Source organism: Drosophila obscura, unplaced genomic scaffold, assembly GCF_018151105.1.
Source record: "Drosophila obscura isolate BZ-5 IFL unplaced genomic scaffold, ASM1815110v1 contig_1, whole genome shotgun sequence".
NCBI lineage: Eukaryota > Metazoa > Arthropoda > Insecta > Diptera > Drosophilidae > Drosophila > Drosophila obscura.
The window spans coordinates 4,744,509-4,768,290 of NW_024542679.1; the positions used below are offsets into that span (position 1 = coordinate 4,744,509).

At 46.6% G+C, this 23,782-nt stretch overlaps 6 protein-coding genes across 13 annotated transcripts; 4 read left to right on the forward strand and 2 right to left on the reverse strand.

Annotated features, from left to right (window-relative positions):
• Nucleotides 1–8,224: 8,224 nt before the first annotated feature.
• On the reverse strand, nucleotides 8,225–10,266 carry LOC111068521 (syntaxin-7). The gene is made up of 6 exons (XM_022358021.2): nucleotides 10,069–10,266; nucleotides 9,717–9,909; nucleotides 9,577–9,646; nucleotides 9,358–9,502; nucleotides 8,841–9,260; nucleotides 8,225–8,779 (listed from the first exon to the last, which is right to left on the reverse strand). The coding sequence occupies exons 2-6, from the start codon at nucleotides 9,844–9,846 to the stop codon at nucleotides 8,684–8,686; spliced, it is 861 nt and encodes a 286-aa protein (XP_022213713.1). The 5' UTR covers nucleotides 9,847–9,909; nucleotides 10,069–10,266; the 3' UTR covers nucleotides 8,225–8,683.
• Nucleotides 10,267–11,055: 789 nt separating this feature from the next.
• LOC111068526 (alkaline phosphatase) lies at nucleotides 11,056–13,167 on the forward strand. The gene is made up of 4 exons (XM_022358039.2): nucleotides 11,056–11,264; nucleotides 11,492–11,751; nucleotides 11,811–12,915; nucleotides 12,967–13,167. Exons 1-4 carry the CDS (start codon nucleotides 11,195–11,197, stop codon nucleotides 13,095–13,097), a joined length of 1,566 nt encoding a protein of 521 aa, XP_022213731.1. The 5' UTR covers nucleotides 11,056–11,194; the 3' UTR covers nucleotides 13,098–13,167.
• Nucleotides 13,168–13,272: 105 nt separating this feature from the next.
• LOC111068616 (cleavage and polyadenylation specificity factor subunit 6) lies at nucleotides 13,273–18,658 on the forward strand. 7 transcript variants are annotated; one of them, XR_002607183.2, is made up of 8 exons: nucleotides 13,273–13,639; nucleotides 13,763–14,473; nucleotides 15,170–15,310; nucleotides 15,628–16,091; nucleotides 16,166–16,465; nucleotides 16,532–16,600; nucleotides 16,674–16,991; nucleotides 17,075–18,658. XR_002607183.2 is itself a non-coding variant. In XM_022358222.2 (7 exons), the coding sequence occupies exons 1-7, from the start codon at nucleotides 13,574–13,576 to the stop codon at nucleotides 16,873–16,875; spliced, it is 1,953 nt and encodes a 650-aa protein (XP_022213914.1). In that variant the 5' UTR covers nucleotides 13,273–13,573; the 3' UTR covers nucleotides 16,876–18,658. The 7 variants fall into 7 exon arrangements, 6 of the variants coding, with proteins under 6 accessions (XP_022213914.1, XP_022213915.1, XP_022213916.1 ...); XM_022358222.2 differs by having other exon boundaries at nucleotides 16,674–18,658; XM_022358223.2 differs by having other exon boundaries at nucleotides 16,677–18,658.
• Nucleotides 18,659–18,797: 139 nt separating this feature from the next.
• LOC111068618 (bax inhibitor 1) lies at nucleotides 18,798–20,642 on the forward strand. Of its 2 annotated transcripts, XR_002607184.2 has the most exons (5): nucleotides 18,798–19,046; nucleotides 19,273–19,726; nucleotides 19,796–19,966; nucleotides 20,032–20,145; nucleotides 20,375–20,642. XR_002607184.2 is itself a non-coding variant. In XM_022358230.2 (4 exons), the coding sequence occupies exons 1-4, from the start codon at nucleotides 18,976–18,978 to the stop codon at nucleotides 20,411–20,413; spliced, it is 735 nt and encodes a 244-aa protein (XP_022213922.2). In that variant the 5' UTR covers nucleotides 18,799–18,975; the 3' UTR covers nucleotides 20,414–20,642. The 2 variants fall into 2 exon arrangements, 1 of the variants encoding a protein (XP_022213922.2); XM_022358230.2 differs by lacking the exon at nucleotides 20,032–20,145 and having other exon boundaries at nucleotides 18,799–19,046.
• LOC111068617 (selenocysteine insertion sequence-binding protein 2) lies at nucleotides 20,224–23,745 on the reverse strand. Its single transcript, XM_022358229.2, has 3 exons — nucleotides 23,209–23,745; nucleotides 22,929–23,149; nucleotides 20,224–22,870 (listed from the first exon to the last, which is right to left on the reverse strand). The coding sequence occupies exons 1-3, from the start codon at nucleotides 23,715–23,717 to the stop codon at nucleotides 22,644–22,646; spliced, it is 957 nt and encodes a 318-aa protein (XP_022213921.2). The 5' UTR covers nucleotides 23,718–23,745; the 3' UTR covers nucleotides 20,224–22,643.
• LOC111068630 (gustatory receptor for bitter taste 66a) lies at nucleotides 20,734–22,646 on the forward strand. The gene is made up of 3 exons (XM_022358258.2): nucleotides 20,734–21,101; nucleotides 21,164–21,742; nucleotides 21,801–22,646. Exons 1-3 carry the CDS (start codon nucleotides 20,750–20,752, stop codon nucleotides 22,550–22,552), a joined length of 1,683 nt encoding a protein of 560 aa, XP_022213950.2. The 5' UTR covers nucleotides 20,734–20,749; the 3' UTR covers nucleotides 22,553–22,646.
• Nucleotides 23,746–23,782: the final 37 nt, after the last annotated feature.

Sequence of the window (23,782 nt, forward strand, 5' to 3'; positions counted from 1 at the left end):
CAGCAGTCGCACAAACAGGGAAAAACGACTAAGTACTGAGCATCCCCCAGCTGAGTTCCCAATGCTTTAAGCTTGAATAAAACTTTGGTTACACTTTGAGAGAATGGATCCCCCTCTGTGCTACACCTCTGTGCACTTTGTTGCACGCCTCCACCTCCATCTGCACGTTCTAGTTGCAGTGTGTTTTATTTCAAATTCACACGAATACTCGTAGATGGCAGCCGCCTCCGTATCCGTTGCACGATCTCTGCACTCTGAGCAGAGATCTCTGCTCTGGTATTTTGTATACACAAAAATCGAAAATCGACCAAATAGAACGAACCGAATAGAGCGGGAACAAAGCCATGGGGAGTACGAGTATATCTCGTAAATTAACGGCGTTCCATTCTGCTATGCTAGTATTTTCCTCTAAATTTTCTCCCGTTTTCTTCTCGTTGCCATTGTTGCCACAGCCATAAAATAAAGTTTCGAGAAGCGTATAAAATTTATAGCGATTCATTTTGGAGAAAATGTGACAGCGAACACCTTACACACTCCTCGTCTCACTCTGTTCCATTACATCCCATCCGATCGTCTGTCTGTCTGTCCGTCAGTCCGTCTATATCTTCTGTGATTGACAGGACTGCCGGGGCGTCGATTTGCTGTTGTTCTCGAAGATCTTTCCAGTTGCAGCTACTGTTTCTGGGGAGTGGGAGCGGCTAATGCAATTCGCATTTCAATGCAATTTCACAGGCAATTGCAGGAGGCAGGGGGAGGCCAGAAACTGCACAATGCACAATAAGCAGCTCAGGACAGAGAACGGAGAACGGAGGGAGACCCTATAGCATCTCTTACTCACGCACGATTAGGCCCATGTGAGAACACAGTTACACTCTCCCCCTCCCTCTGCCTGTCCTTCGTTCAGTTCGGAGATACAATATCAAATGCAGGTTTAGGGGCGCTATGGCATCGATATACAATATTTAAGGTGCTTACATGGGTTGCTCTTTTTGTTTCCCATTATGCTCTGGCTCTGGCTCTGTTCCCCGAATGCGAATCCGAATGCGCTGCGACTCGATTCAGCTGAAGAAATTTGTGCAACAATTTGGTTTGGTGGTGAGCTTATCCTTCGAGGCCGCCAAAGGCTACCAAACGAATTTTTGTTAGCGGATTCCCACTCGAGGCTGGTGGTCCTCGAAACTGAGGCATTGCAACCCCTTTTCGGCGGTAGAGCAGAGCAAGGCTGAGCAGAGCAAACTTTAGCATAACAATGGCGTTGCGACTTCTTCTTCAGAGGGGTGGCAGTGCGTTGGGGGTTTATGGAAATTAGCCCCGTACACAATGCCCGCAGTGGCAGCAGCAGCAGCAGCAGCAGTAGAAGAAGGGATGAGAGAGAAACGAGAGAGACACAGGACATCCGATGGCAGAAAATTAATTCATTTATATGCAGAAAATTCAATGTTACAATGTTATCAATTTGTGCCCAGAGGCAGAGGCTTGGGCTGAGGATTGGGCAGAGGCTGTTCTCTTCTGTGTTCAGTGCTGGGAGGTCTGTGTTCTGTCTGTGTGGGCTCAAAGGTGTTCCACCAGATAAAGGGGCAGACAATGCTGCAGAGAAGCTTGGAGGTGGAGTTGCAGAATTAATTGATTGTGTAGAGGAAGGATTGCTTGCCAGCATAAGGCAGCGGATGAGAGATTAGGAAACCTCATCCGTTGGGCTTTATGTTTATTCGCCATGCCACGGCGGATTATGTAGGAAAACTTTATTCCGGGCACTCTCTAATTAGGTTAGCGCACAAGTCAAATGTCTCTGCCGCATGCCACATGCCACTTCCCTCTAGACATCCCCCGTGCAGTGCGGAACGAAAGCGAAACACCCAAATAACCAAAACAAATACGAGTATCTGTAGTCAAATGAATGAATGAACGAATGAATGCACCCATACAAATCGAATATCCTCCAAGTGGGAGGGGGGAGGTACCATTTCCGACCGGAATAAGTATTAAGTCAAATGCGACAAATAATTTCCATGCAATTTCAAGTGCATATTCAAATTACACTCGATATTTAAATGTCCCGAGACGGACACAGAGACGGAGACGGAGACGGAGGAGTACCATTCCCATTACGATTCCAAATTTCATTCGATTGGGGGGGGAGCCCGTTAATGTAATGTGACACGTATTTCCCCTGACCCATTCAGAGGGATGTACTCGTACGTACGTACATGTGGATGACTCTCTGCCCGTGGCCCGTGGTCCGTGGTCCGTCGCTGGTAGTCCTCTGTGTAATAAATATGAGACTCATTAAGAAAACCATAAATAAATGCAGAGTCAGGGCATGACCAACAATTAAGTGCGAGGAGCAGGCCCAAGACCAAGACCAAGATCATCATCCAATCTGGTCACTCGAGCAAGGGAGCGAGCGATACAGCAAATAAGAAAAGGAAGGGAAGGGAAGGGGCAGGGCACAGTGGTTACCACATCATAGTCGCTCCCAGTCCAAGTCTGGCCTGAATAAACCTTTACAACTATTTAATTAATATCTTATAGAAATAGTTAAAATAATACCACTTTAAGGGCAGATTACCATTCAAAAGAGATCCTTAGTAGAACTTTAGTTCAAAAACAACTGCATATAAATTATAATTTATATTTCTGACACATCTGGAACCACTGTCCAGAGGCAGAAACATTGTAAGGGCAGGGCAGGGCCAGACCCTGAATCGATCGAGCTGCAGAAGATGTAACATGAGCAAATACTCTGACGAGGGCAAGGGCTCAGGCTCGGGCTAGGGCTAGGGCTAGGGCTAGGGCTAGGGGCATGACGTCCACAAAAGTGTCGCCCGGCAGTCTGGTCCGGCTAGGGTCTCGCTTTGGAGTCTCTTCGTCTTGGGCTGCCACTTGAGGCAGCCCAGCGACAAATTTTTGTGTGTGTGTTTGCCCAAAAATAGCATGACACTTGAATTTGAATTGGTCTCTAAGTCCGGACTGGGACTGCGACTGCGACTGCGACTGGCACTGGCACTGGCACTGGGACAGGTTTTATGGTTACGCATTCATTGTATAATTTACTGTATGCATATGGTGCAGCAGCAACAGCAGCAGCAGCAGCAGTGGAGGGGGCAGGGAATGCCCAAAAACTAAATTCTATAGAATTTCCAAAGAAATTCCAGCAACTTCTGAGACTGTGTGCCACTGCCCGAGACTTGCCCCCGCCCTGGCCTGTGAACCCCGGCACCTGTGCAATAGATACAAAATATATATGAATACTTATATACGAGTCTCTGTGTCGAGGAGTCGAGAGTCTATTATAAATTGTGACCTCGGGCTTGTTATGGATAAAAAACAATCAGGATCCCACACACACAAGTGGCTCCATCCAACCCCAGTTTGAGTCCCCCCCATGGCAGCTCCACTCCTGATTTCTTCTTTGATTTAACATATGGCTCGAGCCCCAAAATCTCCCCCCTTTTTTTTGTGTTCTGGCGCTCGGCACTGGCTGTGGCTGTGGCTCTGGCTGTGGCTCCCCTCCAATCGATTGCACAATTTTTCGCATTGTCGCCCTCTCTGTCCAAGCAACCGGCGGCTACTTGGCCGCGCCCATTTCGTGTCCGAGCTATGCCCAGGGCCTGCATATGAAATGATGTGCGCCACACACACACATCCAACTCCCCCGAGATTCCGCTTCCCTGCCAGAGCAATATTTACTGTCAAAATATTATTCGCGTATATGGACTTGAGGACGTAATCCATAATTGGTTTGACCGTTGCCATTCCATTCAATAAGTGAAAATTGGTTCAGGGATTGACAGCAGAATATTCGAATATAAAGAATGGGAATGGAAATGAAAGGATTGGATTGGAGGGGATTGTAGCAGGAGGAAAGGTTACATTGATTTGAGAAGTGTACGGAAATCCCTTTGCTTATTTCGAATGCTCTTTAAAACTCTTCTGATTGCATCCCAACACTTTCTCCACCCCAAATCTTTCTCCCATTTCTCATGCCCCGCCCCGACCCGACTAAGTATCAGCCAGCCATATTATTGACGGAACTCAACTAACCGCAAGTCAAATCCGTAAATCATCTGGTCTAATGCTCTTCAAATTAGTTGAACATTTGTCAGATCAGTGCCCCATGCCCCTACCCCCCTACCCCTACCATTCCTACAGAGCAGCCCATCCCCTCCAATATGAATCATTCTGCCTAATGAATGTGTCTGTCACTTGCTGTCAACACGTTGCCGAGGCAGAGGCCCCCACAATCCACGGATACCGATCCCTGGATCTCATCTCCATAGCGCTGGGCAGGGCAGTGCAGGGTAGTGCAGGGCAGGGCAGGGCAGGGCCCTTACTTCCAAATATGAAATGGAGCGAGCGGCAGGAGAGCCTCGAAATCTCATCTGCTGCCGCGCTATATTTAATACAGAGTGACATTAATGTCAGGCATAATTAGTCGGGGAAACGCCAGCGGAAAACCAACCAACAAAAAAGAAAGAAAAAAAGAGAAGAGAAGAAAAACAGAAAATGTAGAAAAAGAAACAATCAAAAAACGATAAACGAGGCGAGCAGAATGGGCAACCAGAAATAATTTGACAGCCCTCCGACCGTCCGCTCGGCATGGAGAAGAGATTGAGAGACACTGGACTGGGACTGGGACTGGGGCTACGATTGAGGATGAGGATTGAGCATGGAGGATGGGAGGATGAGGCCGATCATCCGATGATGATCATTTTGTTATTGCAGCTTTCTTTCCGATTTGATTCATTTTTTTGGTACGTGTGTGAACCCGATGATCTATTTCTATTTCTATGTATAAAATTCGACCTGGCCATGGCCTTTTGTCTGCTGCTCTGGCGGCTGCTGTTTCTGTTGCCAATTCGTAAACAAACAATTACCCAACAAAGCAGCGGCCCGGCAAATGGGCCAACAACAAAGCCAACAAAAAGACATACAGTTACGCATGCGAGTAGAGATAGTGGCCAGCCAGGGAGGCAGGAGCCGCTTTAGACACCTTCCGAGAGAATAGATGATCACAATGGGAACTCCTCGAGCACGGTGGCATCCATCTACCGTGTATACGGTACCAAATCCTCCATTCAATTGTCTGTCCGGGCTAATCCCCGCCTGCGGCTTCGCACAGACAACTCAATGCTGCACTCCCCGCGCTACAGTTGCGATTGCGATGCGCTCGGATTGATCTGCGATCTCTTTGTAGTTGTATTACCATCCTAGGGGGGTGAGGGGAGGGGGTTCTGTTTCTGTTCTGCTGTGCTAAAAAACAGCCCCCAGATAGCGCTCGTGTTTGGCGAAAATTGTTTCCCTTTCCTTTTTTTTTTATTGCAGTGTTGACGCTTTTTTCACACAGTAGGCGAGGCGCGTGGTAGCTCGTATATGAAAAGCGAATCAGATAAAAGATATAGAGGAAGGAGAGTGTGTTTATATTGGGAGCAGATCTCTGATGGATGGCACAGTGGTTGTTTTAATTAATTTAAAATGTTGATTTAGTCTATATACGAGTATCCCTGCCATAACTTGCATATCTTCTACTTTATGGTATCCCATTAAACAATCGAATATTTGGAGTTCTCCGCCATGAAACAGCACTCGCTTTACCCCACTGTGCAGCAGCAGCGGCGCACTTGCCACTGAGACTGCTCCTCTGCCTTCGGATCGGTAGCCACAACTCGTGGCGGCCGCATGAACGGCGTCTGCAGTTGGGGGCGGCTGAGATCAAAGGCAGCGGCAAGAAGGCGGCCTGCAAAACGGTTAAATCTTTTGAAATGTGCGCACTTTTTGACACCCAATTTGTTTAGAAGTGTGCGCCCCATTCTAGCGATCGCAGGGGGGTGGCAGGGGCACAGCACAGCCTACTCAAGCAGTTCATAAAAACGGACCAAGAGATTCTCGTACAGGGAGTGAACAAGAGATACAGATAGATGGATAGAGAGGGATCCCATCAGTGGGCAGGTTTTTCTGCGAATTTCATTAATAAAACTGTCGAAAGTGGCTACCCCCACGGTCCCTGCACCTGCCCCTGCCCCTGCCCCACTCAACAACCAACAGGTAGAACAATCAAACGAAAACTTTTGATTTGGCATTTTTGTTTTAAATAAAAATTCAAAAGATTTACACCTTCACTCCTCTACGACCGACCCGACCCGCACCGTATTCCACTTAAAATTCTGTAATAAGAAATATCATGTGGGGTTCAAGAGGAGGCATACATACATACATACATAGATGTGGTTGGGGGCAGATTTCCCATCTTAGATTTTCATTCATAAAAATGAATACCAAAGCAAACGCTTAATTAAGAGTTTTTCCAGTTAAAAATGGGAAATGGAAAATGGAAAAAATGGGATAATAATAAGTTTATTGATTTGGGAAATGCCACAAAACCGGATGTTTATACGGTACACACATCATCATCGGCAATCATCGAATGGCAGATTGAAGGGATCGAGATCTTTGGTCTAAGAAACGTGTGAAATGTGTACGGGGGATTAGACGGGTTCAGCATCACCTTCACCATCACCATCACCGGAAGGCTGCTGCAGTTTCTGATTCCCGATTCTGGATTGCCGTTTGCCGATTCCCCCAATTTTCCCAGCACCAAAATCCTGGCCAGCAAGTTGCCGAGTTGGTAAGTCAATCCACCGCTTAGCCAAGATACGGAAATTCCCTCATCCTTCATCCATTGCCATTGCCATAGCCATTACCATATTGGCCAAAGTCAAAACATGCGGTTTGTGTGTTCGCGCATTAAGTTGGGAAAAGGCCAGAAACAGAGAGGTAAGAGAAAAGACAGAGGAGACAGAGGAAACAGAGGGCTGGATTTATTTGTACAAAATGACTTTGCAAATGAGATTCGGATTCGGATGCACATAGGCCTGACCAATGTGTCAATATTATCATGGGCCAGGGATTCAGACGTCGCGTCGTCCAGTCGGCCGCCTATGCAAACAGCCACAAGAATTGTGCCTCGGCCTACCTGCTGGTACCTACATCTAGGCTCTGCTCGGTTCGGTGTGGTGTCCATGTCGTAGGTGTGCATATTTCTGTTAATTTCCAACACCTTCTTCGGCACTCGAATATGTCGGGCTCGCAACGTGACCTGTGGCCTCGGGGCTGGATTTGGATTGGGATTTTGGATTTGGTTTATGAATGGATATGTCCACAACCTGCCAAGGGCCACATGTACTCATAATCGATGTGATTAGGCCGTGCCGTGGTCTAACCCTTGGGGCCCCATGGACCCCATAGAGAGCGCAATCAATAGTTCTCAATCGAGCAGCACAGGGAATTCGGTGACGTATTTGGACAGCCACTGACAGGGCAAGCAGACCCAAAAGCAACAACCACAGTCAGTTGGGGAATTTCTCAGCAGAATTCTAGTTGCTCTTTTCCACTCTACTCTACTCTAGCAGTTTTTCAATCAATAATCAAGTTGATATACTCTTTCAGCGCCAGAGTATATGATCGTCTTGGTCCAGAAATAACTACATGACTTGGCGAGAAATTATTGTTGGGCAGCACAGGCCCCAGGCCCCAGACCCCAGACCCCGAGGCAAGAGTTAGAGAAGGAAATGAGCTGCACTTAAATGCATGCGAGAAAACCACTCGATAAGCCAACAAGTGGATAAGAAGCCACCACACCACACCACAGCACTGCACACAAATGATGCCCAAACGAACTATCAATGTCAGTGAATTGGCAAAAAATTTAAACTCAATTTGTATGCAGGCCAGAGTCCGGTCCGAATCCACGACGACGAGGAAACCCTTTACTTGACACACCTCAACAACCGAACGACGACCGACCGCTCAAGTGTTCCACCACATATCGACATCCATGCTGCGTCTGCCTTTGCATTAATAGTAGTAGATATGTATGTGTGTAGGAGCAGTCGGAGTGAACACCCAGTCGGATCGGGGTAAGCCGCTAAAGCATGCGTAACAATGGGCCGCGGCATATCGATCGTTAATGATCGTTAAGGCTAAAGGAAAAAGGAGGACCACAGCAATGATCAGGCATATTTCGAATGCCTCCAAAGAGTTGGGGCGGGGGGAGGCCTCCATTCATTGATCGTTTCATGGCCCCAAATGAAGTGCTCGACAGGATAGGGATTGGATCTCTTCGATATATGTATGTATGTAGGTTGGTTTTCATGATTACTCTGTATTATTTTATTCTTTTCGGTGTGTGTGTGTGTGTTACTCCATATGCCCGTTCATGTCATGTTCATCTTCATGTTCATCTTAAGCCTAAATACAATGCAAAGCGCTGACATAATTAGAATCTGCAGCCAACAGTTTTGTTAATCAATATATCAATATACAGGGTGCGTACGGGGTAAATATTAAAGTACAGAAATACATTTATAAAATATAAGAATAAGATACAATTTTAAAGCGAATAAAACATATGCGCACGTGCAGCACGCAGCAAGCAGCATGCAGCACGGTGTGAATACTTCTCTTAATGCGTGCCATGCAGCCGGTCTTTCGTGTTTCCCGATCTCTAGCCAATAGTGGAAGTTGATTTAAGATTTTAACTTGTAAGCCACAAATACGTCTACGGTCCGAAGAAGGGTGGTGGTTAAGGGAGGGGGGGCCCTGCTTGCGGCAACACTTGTCTTTACACAACAATTATCTAGTTTGATTTTTGAATAATTCGCATTGGCATTCGCATTCGTTCGCTCTAATTCTTGAACTGAAAGACGAGTATCAAGATGATGGCCAGCAGAACGGCGCTCAGTATTGCCACCAATATCAGCTTCTTCTTGCGAACTTTGTTCTGTAGGAAAAGTAGAAATCGATTATAGATTATGCACCTCGCAAGAGAATTCACCACTCACCCTATAGGAACTCGCCTTGCGGAGATTATCCGTTCCCTGTGAGACGAAAATGCTAGTCTGCTCCACCTGCGACTCGATGGAGTCCACCGTGAGGCCCTGTTCGTAGACCAGGGCACCCAGCTTTTTGTAGATCTCGTTGACACCAACAATATTGTTCTCCAACTCCCGTATGACCTGCTCCTGCTCCTCCATCGCCTGCAGGTCGGCCTGCTCCTGAATTTGTGTCTGCTGCAGCTGCTGTTGCTGATTGGATTTTCGATTGAAGAAGTTATCCTCGAAGAAGGACCCGTTCTCCTGGCTGGCGCTGCTGTTGGAGCTGCCAGTGCGCGAGGAGCCGGGCGGACGGGCAATGTTATAGTTGTCTCCCCGCGCCTGCCGCAGGGCACTCTTTTCAATGTCTGCCGTCTTCCGTTGGACACCCTGAAATTAGCCAAAATCGCAATTGTGATAACGTTTTCAAAATGACTCATAAGACATTTTTGGGCTTATCTTCGAGCGTAAACAAAGCCAAACGAACCTGGAAGGAGGTGAGTGCCGCCGTGAACTCATCCACCAGCCGATCCCGCTGGATTTTCAGGTGCCGCTCCTTGCACTTGTCCACCTCATTGATTTGATTGTTTGTATCGTTCACCAGCTGGTTGGTGTAGGTCATAAGTTGGTGCCTGTATGGAGGAGGCATTTTAATCACTCAATCTTTAATAATTTGATAACTTTGAGCTGGCATGCTCGTACTTACAGCTGCTTCTTCAACTCGGGTGAATCCTGTGGGGTGTTCAGCTGACTGACCATGCGCTGCATGGTGGACACTGAAAAAGAGAAAATACTCGTATTAGTCATCGTCTTCCCCAACTGATGGCACTTTCTGTAATACTGCACCATTTTGTTGGACTTTCAGAATGCTGGTGGCGATTATCTGCGCCAGACGCTGAAAGTCGATCTCGCTGAGGCCCCCTCCGCCGCCGCCACCGCCCAGGCCACCGCCGTTCTCCATATGCTGCAAGTCCATGCTTTCGTAGGCCGACACCTTGCTGACCTTCAACTTTTACGTGGCACACAAGCAGGTTCTTTCCTGCAAATCAATTGGTACACAATTAAATTAGCTGCGTGTGTGCCTCAACACTTATATCATGATATGCGTCTCAGGTGGAAGGCTCTCGGTTCGCTCTATATGTGTTGTGTGTTTGTGTGTTGTTTGCGAAAGTGTCGCCCTTTGTTTAACGCCACCCACTTTTTAGTATGCCCTTGCTGTTCCGCTTGGTGACCTTCGGATGGGTCTTATATGTTAATGCATCATTTATCAATTGATTTTACTATTACAGCACACTCTTTGATTTGTTAATTAATGGCCAACAACACTATGAAATGCAATTTTGCTAAAAAACAACATAAGACTAATGTGACGTCGCTTTTGTGGCGTTGCCAGACTCGTGCAATTCGTAGTTGCTGCGATAATTTCATTTTTTCATTGATACCGATAACTGCGTTTCATTATTTCATTGATAGTTTCATTGATAATTTCATTATTTCATTGATAATTTCATTTTTTTTCTTTGATACCGATAACATTACGACTCTATCCAACACTGCAACTTGGCGCACTTTTCAAATCACACTGCAGCTGAATGTTGTTTTGCTTTCACCAATTAGAACTTGTTTATTAGAGATAAAAGTCATCTCCGTCATTCACTCATTAATAAAGCGATAAAAAGCACTAATATATTAATTAAGTCGCCGTGACAGCCCACGTGCATTTTAGATCTGTTAATAGGTTAATGAACCCATTAATATAATAACCAAAAACCTGATAATCTATGACGTGCAATTAAGTAAAAAGTTTAAATGTCTCCAGCATCCCAAATATATATTAATTATTCCAGTTAAAAGCATAATCTACTTTCATCTTTGCCTGGCTTTGACGATCTTATGTGTTAATGATATGCAGCAGTGATGCAACGACGAACCTGATCTGGACTCGCGAGACTCGAATATGCATCCCATCTAATTTAAATACGTGCATTAAGACCGATAACATTTAAATACCTAATTCCTGGGTGAAATGCTCATTTAGAACGTTTTTAATGCAAAGGCGAACTTTAAATTTATTATCCCCGTACCGTGGCGAGTATATCGGTGTTTTGGCTCACCTAAACAATATCTGTTCTGTCGTTTTGTTTTTGGGCTGTTTTTGAGAGCTCTATAAATACGAAGCCAGGTAACAAATACGGTTTAGTCGGCCCGTAGACGACATTCTAAAGGTTTTGTGTCGGTCTCGGACTCAATTCTCGCTATCAGGTCGGAACAGTCGAAAGTTTTTTGTGCTTTCTTGTCAGCGGTTCATCAAAATTCCGACAACGATGCCTGGTTTTTGGTTAGCGTTCGCACTCCACTTCGTTTTGTGCCATTGTCAGTACAAATATGGGCCAGGTGCGTGAGACCTAACGGGTTTGGTTTGACTTCTCAGCCATAAAATACGAGTATAAGATCTCGACTATGAAGAGTGAGAGTGTGACAGAAAGTAAACACAAAACATATGCCAAATGGATTAATCAAGTGTTAAACGAATATAAAAGAATATCAAATAAATAAATTAAATATACATACACTGCCAGAATGACGCCAATCCCACCAACTCTTTGGCTTTTCACTTTCAGAGCGCGCCTGGAATCTGCACTCCGTGGAGGAGCTGAAGAGCAAGGAGTTCTGGTTCCACGACGCCCAGCGCACACTCTACGAGAAGCTGTCGACGCCTCCGAATCAGTATGTGGCCAAGAACGTGATCCTATTCCTGGGCGATGGCATGTCGGTGCCCACCGTCACCGCCAGCCGCATCTTTGATGGCCAATTGCGAGGAGTAGTGGGCGAAAGGAATCGTCTGGAGTTTGAGAAGTTCAACTTTGTGGGACTCTCAAAGGTACGCATCTCCGCACCTGATCTGAACCGTAATTGCTTCATTATTTATCTTCATTGCAGACGTACTGTGCGAACAAGCAGGTCGCCGACTCGGCGTGCACGGCGTCCGCTTATTTGTCCGGAATTAAAGCGAATTTTCTTACCATTGGAGTCACCCCCGATGTCCAGCTGAATGACTGTGCTGGAGCCAGGCTGCCGCAGAATCGCCTCTCCTCGATAGCCGCCTGGGCGCTGAAGGGTCGCAAGTCCGCTGGCCTGGTGACCACAACACGGGTAACACATGCGAGTCCCGCGGGCGTCTATGCCCACACCTCAAATCGGGACTTTGAGAGCGACTTTGACGTGAATTCTTTTGGAGAAAATTCTAGCAGGTGCCCAGACATTGCCCAGCAGCTTATAGATGGGGATGTGGGGAAACGCCTGCGGGTGATCATGGGCGGCGGCACCTCGAAGTTCTTGCCCAACACAGAGAAGGATGTGTATGGGAACCAGGGTCAGCGTTTGGATGGTAGGAACCTCATAGAGGAGTGGCAGAAGAGCAAGCCAGGCAACGCCCGGGTGGTCTTTAATCGCACCGATCTCTTGGCCAACGATGCTCGCAGTACGGACTTCCTGTTCGGTCTGTTCAATGCCTCGCACTTGGCATATCACTTGGACGAGAGCATAGACACTCCCACGCTGGCGGAGATGACAGAGTCAGCCATCAATATCCTTTCCAGGGATACTGGGGGGTATTTTCTGTTTGTGGAGGGCGGTCGCATCGATCATGCCCATCATGAGACCAAGGCCAAGAAGGCCCTCGATGAAACTGTCCAATTCTCGAATGCCATTAAACAGGCTCGCCTCCTGACGAATCCCTGGGACACTTTGATTGTGGTTACCGCCGACCACGGACACACCGTAACTATCAGCGGCTATCCGGATGTGAATAACAGCATTGCCGGCCTGAATTCAGAGAAGAGCGATGTGGATTCCAAGCCCTACGCCACTCTCTCCTACGCCAACGGTCCGGAATATCAAAAGTTCTATCAATCGAAGGATGGCGTGGTGGAACGCGTTGATCTCACAACTTCAGATATTGGTGACAATGATGCGCGCTATCCCCACGGCGTGCCCATGGAGGAGGAGACCCATGGTGGCGGCGACGTGGCTGTGTATGCTCACGGTAAGCTGGATAATCTATAAATGTCACTTAATTAACCGGTTCCCTTCTCAGGTCCTTGGGCGCATTTGTTTACAGGCGTCTATGAGCAAAATTCCATACCCTTCATGATGGGATATGCCTCTTGCCTTGGGCCTGGAATGACTTACTGTGATCTCCAGCCCAAAGTTTCGTACAATCCATGATTTATAAAATATATATATGTTAATTTAAATAAATGTTCGCTATTTTAAGTGCTGTAAAACTGTCCACAAAATATAGCTGAAGATACATCAACGTTTCTATCGAATAATTACGATACTATCGAACCATCGCATCGATGTTTCTGCAGCCCTGCCACAAACGGTCACACTACGCATCTCCGCCATTTTTAGCGCTGCTGCTGAAAATTTTCGCAACGAAAAAAGTTGTGTATACATAAGAAGAATGTACATTTTTGTGCGATGAATACATTTATACGGTGAAAAGCAGAGCAATTAAAAAGTTAATTGCCGCTAAGCGAGATAACCAGCGCAAGTGCGAGTATAAGAGCCGCGCGCCGGTAACTGCTCCGGCTAGAAAAGACAACTGTACGAAGCGCGTGTGCGAGAAAGTGGAAAAGTGCAGCAAACGCTGAAGACGAACTAGGTCGATTCTAAATTAGGCTCAGTTCGTGGCAACCATGGCCGATGTGGTCTTGGACTTGTACGCCGAAGACCTGGACAAGGACTTTGCCGGCCAGTCCCAGGTAAGTGGTGACGAAAGTCGATTCGATGGCTAGCGTGCCAAGTGCGTGCATGTACACATTTTCATCGATTTGGTCACACTAACGCTCAATGAACCCCCCACACACTTTCGCGACCCACTCTAGGACGAATTCGGAGGCGACGGCGTTGATCTCTACGATGACATTGGCGGACCCACCGAGGCGGCAGCCTCTGGGGGCGGGGGCGGCGGTACGCCCTCGGTAGATGGCGCAGCCGGTCCAGGCTCGGGAGACTCTGCGTCGAGCGGAGGTGGCGGTCCCAACGGAGTGTACCATCAGGGCGGTGGTAGCTTAACTCCGACCATGAACCGCCGCTATCAGCTATACGTGGGAAATCTCACCTGGTGGACAACGGACCAGGACATCTCCAATGCACTGAGGGACATTGGAGTCAACGACTTGCAGGAGGTGAAGTTCTTTGAGAATCGTGCAAACGGACAGTCCAAAGGTTTCAGCGTCATATCGCTGGGCACGGAATCCAGCTTGAGAGCCGTTTTGGATCAACTGCCAAAGAAGGAGATGCATGGTCAGGCCCCGGTGGTCACGTATCCCAGCAAGCAAGCCCTCACACAATTCGAGAGTCTGCAGAAAACGAGACCCGTTCCGCCGCCGCAGCAGAATGGTCCGCCACGCGGACCTGCGCCACCCAATATGGGTGGTGGTCCCATGCCGCCACATCCAGGTGGTCCACAAGGCGGACCGCCCGGTCATCCGCCTCGCGGCATGAATCCCATCATGGCGCCCGGCCAGTACCGACCGCAGCATATGTCGCAAGTCCCTCAGGTGGGACCCAATTCCGGACCGCCACGAATGCAGGTTTGTTTCCACTTTTCTTTGATACTCACTTCCTCCGCATGCTCTCTCCCCTTCTCTTATAAGTTTCATTAATAGTTTTACCCTCTGATTCCTCGAAAGTTCTCGGTATTAACCACGCCGCCATACACATTTTATTATTGATCCCTCCCGCCAGATTCTCATTAAAATTGTTCTGAATGCAAAATTTTGTTGATTCTGTAAAACTTTACAATAAAATACATTTACAATTGATATATTTAGCTTATACGAAATATCCTCTCGCGGATCTTTGCACTTCGAAGTAGAATAAATCCATGCAAACGAATTGCATAATATTGTTGTTGATTATGATTTTAAGTAACTTAACCTTTATAGTAATCTTTTCGGTTTAATTACAAGTAATTTCAGAGCAATTTTTGTAACATTTTCTATTGTTTTGTATGCTCCTAATAATACTCCTTCTAGTTGTATGATTATTAGCTTAGATCCCAATTCGAAATTGTGACTCGAATGGAGAAGGCAAACTGAACTTTGTCCTCTGTGTTTCCATCTCTTGTAATTGCAATCCTGTATTAAGTGATTCCATAATTTAATGTTTATGTATTACGCTTTATATTTATATTCTATTCCATGTCTATGACAACGCTTACGCACACTCCCACTCCACAACAACAACAACCAAAAAAAAAATTAAACGTTATTTACGTATTAATATAGCCGCCAATGCATCCGCAAGGCGGTCTCATGGGCAACCAACAGCCGCCACCCAGATATCCATCAGCACAGGGACAATGGCCAGGTCAGAGGCCTGGCGGGCCGCGACCAGGTCCACCAAACGGACCACCGCAACGACCAATGGTAAAGCAATCCCTAACCGAAAATGAAAATGAGAACAAAAATCCATTAATTCATATGTCAAATACTATGCCACTTGCTGTCAAAATCCTTAACCTAACGAAACAGAAGAAACAGAAATGAAATCAGAACTAACAATTATTTAAGCTAACTTAAGAGCACGGCATTGTATGTATGCGCCGCATAAGAGATGTATTCAGAACATTCAGAAATAATTCCATGCTGCACCCATAGTCCACGAAATACTCTCATTCAGCCATTCCTCAGCCTTTTGCCTTTGTTCCGGCCGTCGTTATTAATTCGTTCGCTTTGCGTTGCAGTTCCAGGGACCCATGGGGATGCCTGTGAGGGGACCTCCAGGTCCCGACTGGCGCCGCCCACCCATGCACGGCGGCTTTCCACCTCAAGGTCCGCCGCGTGGTCTTCCCCAAGCGCCAGGCCCAGGCGGACCGCACGGCGCACCTGCACCACATGTGAATCCAGCTTTCTTCAACCAGCCCGGCGGTCCAAATCAACATCCAGGCATGGGCGGACCACCGCACGGCGGTCCAGGCGGTCCACAGCCAGGCATGAATATGCCACCGCAACAAGGCATGAATATGCCTCCGCAGCACGGGCCACCGCCGCAGTTTGCACAGCATGGACCACGCGGCCCATGGCCACCACCGCAGGGCAAGCCGCCAGGACCGTTCCCCGACCCACAAATGGGGCCACAGCTAACGGAGGCTGAGTTCGAAGAGGTGATGAGCAGAAACCGCACGGTCAGCAGTTCAGCAATAGCCAGGTGAGCTTTCATCTCCTAATTCCGTCTCATTCAATTGTTTATTCGAATGGCCAATAAATTCTGTATTATTTTAGGGCTGTGTCTGATGCCGCAGCCGGCGAATACTCCAGCGCCATTGAGACACTGGTCACCGCAATTTCGCTGATAAAACAATCAAAAGTGGCTCACGATGAGCGTTGCAAGATTCTGATCAGCTCACTGCAGGACACACTGCACGGCATCGAGGCGAAGAGCTATAACCGGCGCGAACGGTCGCGCTCGAGGGAACGATCCCACCGCAGCAGGCAGAGGCGTGAGCGCTCATCGTCACGGTATCGCGAAAGGTCTCGTGAAAGGGAGCGTGATCGTGATCGCGAGCGTGAAAGGGATGGCGGGTGAGAACGAAATGGGGAAAGCAATCTTTTGCAATCCACAAACTAATGAAATATTCTTTTATCCAGCAGCTATCGCGAACGGTCGCGCAGCAGAGAACGAGAACGTCAGGCTCAAGATCACTACAGGGATGAAAGGTAATGCAAAACTGAATGTTGTAGGCGCTTCACACGCATCATGCTTTAATGGCACCAAAATCCTTGCTTGCAGCAGCAGTCGCTCGGCTCGTCCAAGGAAGTCGCCAGAGCCCGTTGTGGCGGAAGCAGCTGAGGCGCCGTCATCAAAACGCTACTATGAGGATCGGGAACGGTATCGGTCATCGGATCGGGAGCGTCGTGACCGCGATCGGGACCGTGACCGTGAGAGGGAGCGTGATCGCGACAGGCGTGAGGAGCATCGGTCCAGGCATTGACTGCTGGAGGAGGAGCAGCCACGCAAGCGAAAGTAAAGAGGAGAAGGAATTATAAAAAGTAACACACACACAGCACTCTTATTAACAAACAAATAATGCCGCAAGCTTTGTGGGTGGTCAGTAGCCAGTGGCCGGCCGGCTATAAAAGCTATACAAATTAACAGATTTTCAATTTGTATCTAACATTACCAATACGTAGGATATGAATATGGCATATAACATAGTTTCTCCTAGACATACTAAACAATAAGCCGATTTGCTGACAAGCCTCTCCAATACCACCAACGACGCATGGACTGTCTCTGGACCCTCCCTCTTCCTCGACACTTTCTTGCAGCGTCAGGAGGAGCAGCAAAAACAGCAACAGCAGAAGCAGCACTAGTGTAGGAATGGAGGATGCGATTGGCAGTCATCGTGGGACATTTTCGACACAGATGGGCAATGGGATGGATGATCATCACACAACTAATCCTTCACCGCCCTCTTCGCAGCAGAATTTCAATATTATTGTACTCTAATATTTCGGTTTATTTAATAAAACATATACTTATGAAAAAAAAAAAAATTGTTCGACGAAACCTTACCAAAACTGTCTTGCATTGTGTGTCTTCTTGTATTTTATATATTATATATTTAAACAAAACAAAAAACCAACCAATACCCTTATTAGTTAATGAATTTATAATTGTACAACAAAATTGTATGTAAAATATGCCAAAATTTATGATTGCACTGCTGTGTGCAATTTTTTACTTAAATTGTTATATTAACAAAATCATTTCTGAGGCCGACTGAGGCCAAAAATCGTTAACTTAAATGTATTCTCAAAGACTTTCAATGATTCTTTTGTTGTAAACGTTCATCATGCATTTGTTTTTAAATTGTTTTTATTTATCATACATATCATACCAAATTATATATTTAAGTCTATCAATGCCGTGTGCCTGTCTCCGAAAGTGTGTGAATGGAGTCGTAGCTTTTAAATCGTGACTAATCTCATGAGCCGATCTGATAGGAAACCTAAATCATGTTTATATAAGAATAAGTTGGATGAGTGTGTATTCCGGCCAAAGTATAAGACTAAATTACTCTATAAACAAAAGTCCTGACCGCATTTAGCGTAGCAATACTCTACTAACCTAACGCTCGAATCGAATCGAACTTTTATGTAGTTCCTAACAACAGATCTGTGTTAAAAAAGTTTGCAGATAAACGTAATCTAGCATTGCATTCGTATTGTATCATCTACGTTTTAGTTTTTGATATTAGCTTTACTTTTTATTTTATTTGACATACATTTTGTAAACGATATTCAACTAAGATCATGCCGCACTAACCCCTAGTTACAAACCAAAGAATTACCACCTCTGTTAACCAGAAAGTTACGTTTACCAGTTTGATGCACCTGTAACTCTCCCAGGGAGAGGCCTAGGTTTTAGGGTTCAAATATTACGAGCTTAACTGCAGAAAAACGATGTCTTGTACAATTTTTAAACTGTGATAGTGATCTTGAATGAAATCTATGGAAATTTATACAAAAAAAACGAGCACTCACTCTATTAAGTCATGTTTAAACCAGGTAATGTTCAACTCCTACTTCTACACTATGCTATTGTGTAGATATATATACATATATCAGTTTTTATTATATAGTTTGTAATCTTGCTCAACGTCCCCATGGCCAAGTCTACTATTTCGCATCTATGTTTTTAAGACAAACCGATGCCCAGCAATATTTTAAAACTTACAAATATACCGTGGTGTTTTTTGTTTTACAAAATGATATACCATTGACTTTTTTGAATTTGCCGCGAAATGAACAAAAAATTAATATCGTGACGCACGCGATTGCGCACGAGCTTGCTCTTCCAACTGGAAGGTTCGATTTCAATCGCAACGTTAGCCAACACTGTCTCTAGAAATCACTGAAAACAAGGAACATTTTGTGAAATACAGAAAAGAAAAACAAGTAGGCGCCTACAACCGACCCGACAAGTTTTCTGACTAGTCACAAAACTGTTTTCTTGGGAACATAACTCCTCCGTTTGTAAAATTAACAAGATCAGAAAACTATTCAGCAAGTGAAAAAAATTTGCAGAAATGGCAGCAGCGACAGCACAGAAAATTAACGAACGTTTTCAGACGTTTGTGAATGGACTCAACGATCGCTAGTAAGTTATCTGTATTTACCTTACGGACAAGGGCAAGCGGAGGTGGGTGCATTTGCACTTGGCCCCAGAGGCTCGGGTCCAGAATTGGACCCGCGTCATAAGGGATGGATGGGACTGGGGCTGACGTGTTGTTTTGGTATTGAACCTCATCAACAGTTGGTCGCCTTCGAATCGATTGTCCTTGAAACTAACTTACCGTGTCTTTGTCTTCCTCCTACCTTTCCAGTGAGCCGCATGTGCGCCAACACCTGGCCAAAGTGTACATGGTCTTGGGAAGCACTGCAGCCGCGACAACTGTTGGAGCCCTCTGCCAGATGCGCGACGTTCTAGATCTCGGCGTGCTGGCTGCCTTGGCCACGCTGGTGCTGGTATTGGGGCTGCATTTCTACAAGGATGATGGCAAGAACTATCGCACACGTTTGACTATGCTCTATGCCTTTGGATTTTGCTCTGGCCAGACATTGGGACCGCTGCTGGGCTACGTCAGCCACATCAATCCGGCCATTATTGTCACAGCCCTCACTGGCACCTTTGTCACGTTTCTATCCCTCTCGCTGGCCGCTCTACTGGCCGAGCAGGGCAAGTATTTGTATCTGGGCGGAATGTTAGTCAGCGTTGTCAACACCATGGCCATTTTGAGCCTCTTCAACATGATATTCAAGTCGTACGTGGTGCAAGTGGTAAGTAAACAAGTGAATCTCATCTGTGAATGCCATCTTAATCGCAAATATTATCTCACCATCAAACAGACTCAACTCTATGTGGGTGTATTCGTAATGGCAGCTTTTATAGTCTACGACACACAAAACATTGTACAGAAGTGCCGCAATGGTAACCGCGATGTCGTACAGCATGCCCTGGATCTCTTCTTTGACGTATTGAGCATGTTCCGCCGTTTGCTCGTAATCCTGACCCAGAAGGTATGCTCGATTCGTTAGGGTTTACATTTAAGTTGCTACAGCCTGTAAGCCACACCGTCCCACAGCTCAAGACCTTTATGGTTTAGTCCCAAGCAGATCCAATCAAATGGTCGCCGAACACTTTGCAATAGTTTTCCACAAGTCAAAAAAAATCTCTTAAGATTAACAAAAGTCAAACGGTATTTACCGAATCTTTCCGCCAAGCCAAGGCAATAATTATACTTTCACAATTTCCAGCTGAGATCCAAAGATTTCCTCCATTTTGCGGGGAGTATATTTATTTCCAATGAGCTTGACAAAACATTTGCAAAGTTTTCTGGCTGGCTGTTTGTGAAATTATTCTTATGCGCTTTGGTCTATCTAATTATCTGCGAGAATCAACTTACTAATTCATTTAATTACTTTCAGGAGGAGCGAAAGCAAAACGAGCGCCGCAAAAGGAACTAAGGTCCGGCGGTAGCAGCAAATACAAAACAAATAAACAAACAATAGATACATCTACATCTACGTATATACACTATAAAACTGATTATGTTAGAAAATCTCCCATTTTTTCAAAGAACTTACGGCCGTGCATATTTCGGCTTTTAAATTACATAACATTCGAACGTTCATTGTGAAAAAGCCCTGGCAAAAAAATTCTCTATTTAAATAAACCAGCAAGTTAAAGACAAAACTCATCAATGTATTGTACCATAAATGGAGTTACGTAAACACCCACCCCCAATAGTGGATTACTTATAATGATAATATCGATGGGAGTGGAGTGGGGCTGCCCTTGTAATGTGCGGCAGAAATTTAATTAGGCTAAGTGCATGGTCTGCAGGGCCATCGATAATGTCTAGAGGGTCCAGAGACGTTGGTCAGTCGACAGTCAACATGCCGCAGGTGCAGTCGGAGAATGCGCAGCCAATGGTCCAGCCATTGCTGGAGCAATTCCAGCTACTTTTCTACATATCCAAGATTGCTGGGATACTGCCGCAGAATCTGGAGAAGTTTCGCACCAAGAATGTGCTGGAGAAGTCGCGCAATGGCATGATCTACATGCTGGCCATGCTGATTGTGTATGTGCTGCTGTACAACATCCTGATTTACTCCTTTGGAGAGGAGGATCGCACCCTCAAGGCCTCGCAGAGTCAGTAGAGCATGACGAGTGGTGGGCAGTATTCAACCTTTGCTTCCTTCCATCCCCCCCAGGCACCTTGACCTTTGTGATTGGCCTGTTTCTCACCTACATTGGCCTCATTATGATGGGCACGGACCAGTTAACCGCCTTGCGTAATCAGGGCCGGATTGGAGAGCTCTACGAGCGCATTCGCCACGTGGACGAACGTTTGTACAGGGAGAAGTGTGTGGTGGACAACAGCCACATTGGGGGACGCATTAGGTTTATGCTAATCATGACGTTCCTCTTTGAGCTCTCCATCCTGTTGGCCACGTACATCAAGCTAGTGGATTACACCCAATGGATGTCCGTTCTGTGGATTGTCTCGGCCATTCCCACTTTCATCAATACGCTGGACAAGATCTGGTTTGCCGTCTCGTTGTATGCGCTGAAGGAACGCTTCGAGGCCATCAACATGACGCTGGAGGAGCTGGTAGCCACCCACGAGAAGTTCAAGCTGTGGCTGCGGGGCGATCAGGAGACTAGCAGTTCAGCGTTGGACAGCTCTCAGCCACCGGAGTACGACAGCAATTTGGAGTACCTCTACAAGGAGCTGGGCGGCTTGGATATGAGCTCGCTCAAGGGATCTGGCAAGAACAAGGTGGCGCCTGGTGGGTGTACATTTTGAATATGTTTGATTCGCAGTCCATTGGGCATGTCTGATTTCAGTTACCCACTCGATGAACTCTTTTGGGGAAACCATTGAGGCCGCCGACAAGGCCACTCATCATCCGATATCCGTGAATATGGCGCACGAGAGCGAGCTGAGCAACGCCGCCAAGGTGGAGGAGAAGCTGAACAATCTTTGTCAGGTGCACGACGAGATCTGTGAGATTGGCAAGGCCATGAACGAGCTGTGGAGCTATCCGATTCTCTCTCTGATGGCGTATGGCTTCCTCATATTCACGGCTCAGCTGTATTTCCTCTACTGCGCGACACAGTTCCAGTCGATACCGTCGCTATTCCGCTCGGCCAAGAATCCCTTCATCACGGTCATTGCGTTGAGTTATACGTCCGGCAAGTGTGTGTATCTCATCTACCTGAGTTGGAAAACTTCTCTGGCCTCGAAGCGCACTGGCATCAGCCTGCACAAGTGCGGCGTGGTTGCGGATGATAACTTGCTTTTCGAGATTGTCAATCATTTGTCGTTGAAGCTGCTCAATCACTCGGTGGACTTCTCCGCCTGCGGATTCTTCACATTGGACATGGAAACGTTGTATGGCGTCAGTGGTGGTATCACCAGCTACCTCATTATATTGATTCAGTTCAATTTGGCTGCTCAGCAGGCCAAGGAGGCCATTCAGACATTCAATTCGCTGAATGATACCGCCAGCTTGGTTGGCGCTGCCACCGAAATGGACAATGGTAGCTCCACTTTGTACGATCTGGTGACCACCACCATGCTAACGCCAACGGGTTGAAGAAGCCGAGGAAGCTGAAGCTGAAGTATATTTTGGTCTTTTTTGCACCTCCTTCCTGCACTTATGTCCGCTTTCAGCACTTAATAAACCATCACACTGCAGTCAGGCGTTTATACTCCTCTTTGGCGTCTTCCAGCTCCCTGAGGAGATCATTGAATGTGGCATTGGCCCCATCGTAATCCAAAATGGCCACACAAGAGATCTGTGCACGCTTCTGAAGGGCATAGGACAGCTCGCGTCGCACGAGAGAGAAGCAGTAGGGCACAGTTTGTTGCTGGCACAACTCCTTCAAGCCATCAATCGTTTCGTCCAGGCCATCTAGAGAAATATATGTTATGATGACTTGCTGGTGCTTTAATATCGCATGCGCTCTTACGTTCTCCGGGGCAAATCTCGCAATCGGTGGCGAGTATTAGCAATTTTACTTTTTTTATGCGCAGCCGGGCTAAAGCCTCACGGATGCCCAAAACGAAGCGAGGATGTGCCCGTGCCTTGATCTCGTTTTTGACATAGGCGCGTTTCTGGAAACGGTTCACATCCTTCAACAACTGAGTGGTCAACTGCTTGAGCTGTGGTCTGGTGCAGTTGTCGCAATAGCTGAGGGAAATCATACTTTAAATTAAAAACAAAAATACAATAAGTTCTTTAGAGAAAACCTTCTGAAACGCCGGGAATGTATGGGATGGACTTGATCTGCTAGATGCTCCTCTTTGGTAGGCAGTTTCTGCTCCTCTTGTGTAGACGGGTCTTCTGTGTCCAGCAACAGGCACTCCAGCTTCTCTCTCAGCTCCTCCTCGTAGTCGGGGATCTCAACAGTGGACATCTTTTGCTTCTTCAGCCTGCGATAGCTGCATATCAGCTTTTTCAATCTAGTCACCTTCTTCCTGGGATTAATGCGGGTTTTTCCTTTGCGCCTTGGCCAATATAAGGGTTTTGTAATGGTCAGACGTGGACGCTTTAGCTTTCTGGCCTTGTTTTGCTTTTGCGTCTTTCGCGACTTGACCAAAAAATCGAAGAGCGTGCCTTGCAGCTCGTCCTTCTTGTGCTTATTTTTGTACTTGGAGCTTTGGGCCAGCATTCTTGGGGCTGTTTGTGCCCCATCGTTTTGGATATTTTGGAACGTCGTGTGGTCTATAATACTTAATTTGTCCGAGCGGCGCAACATTTTTACAGATTCCAATTGTTTTTCTCTAGTGTTGTCTAACGCAGAAAAATCACAAGTCGAGCGAC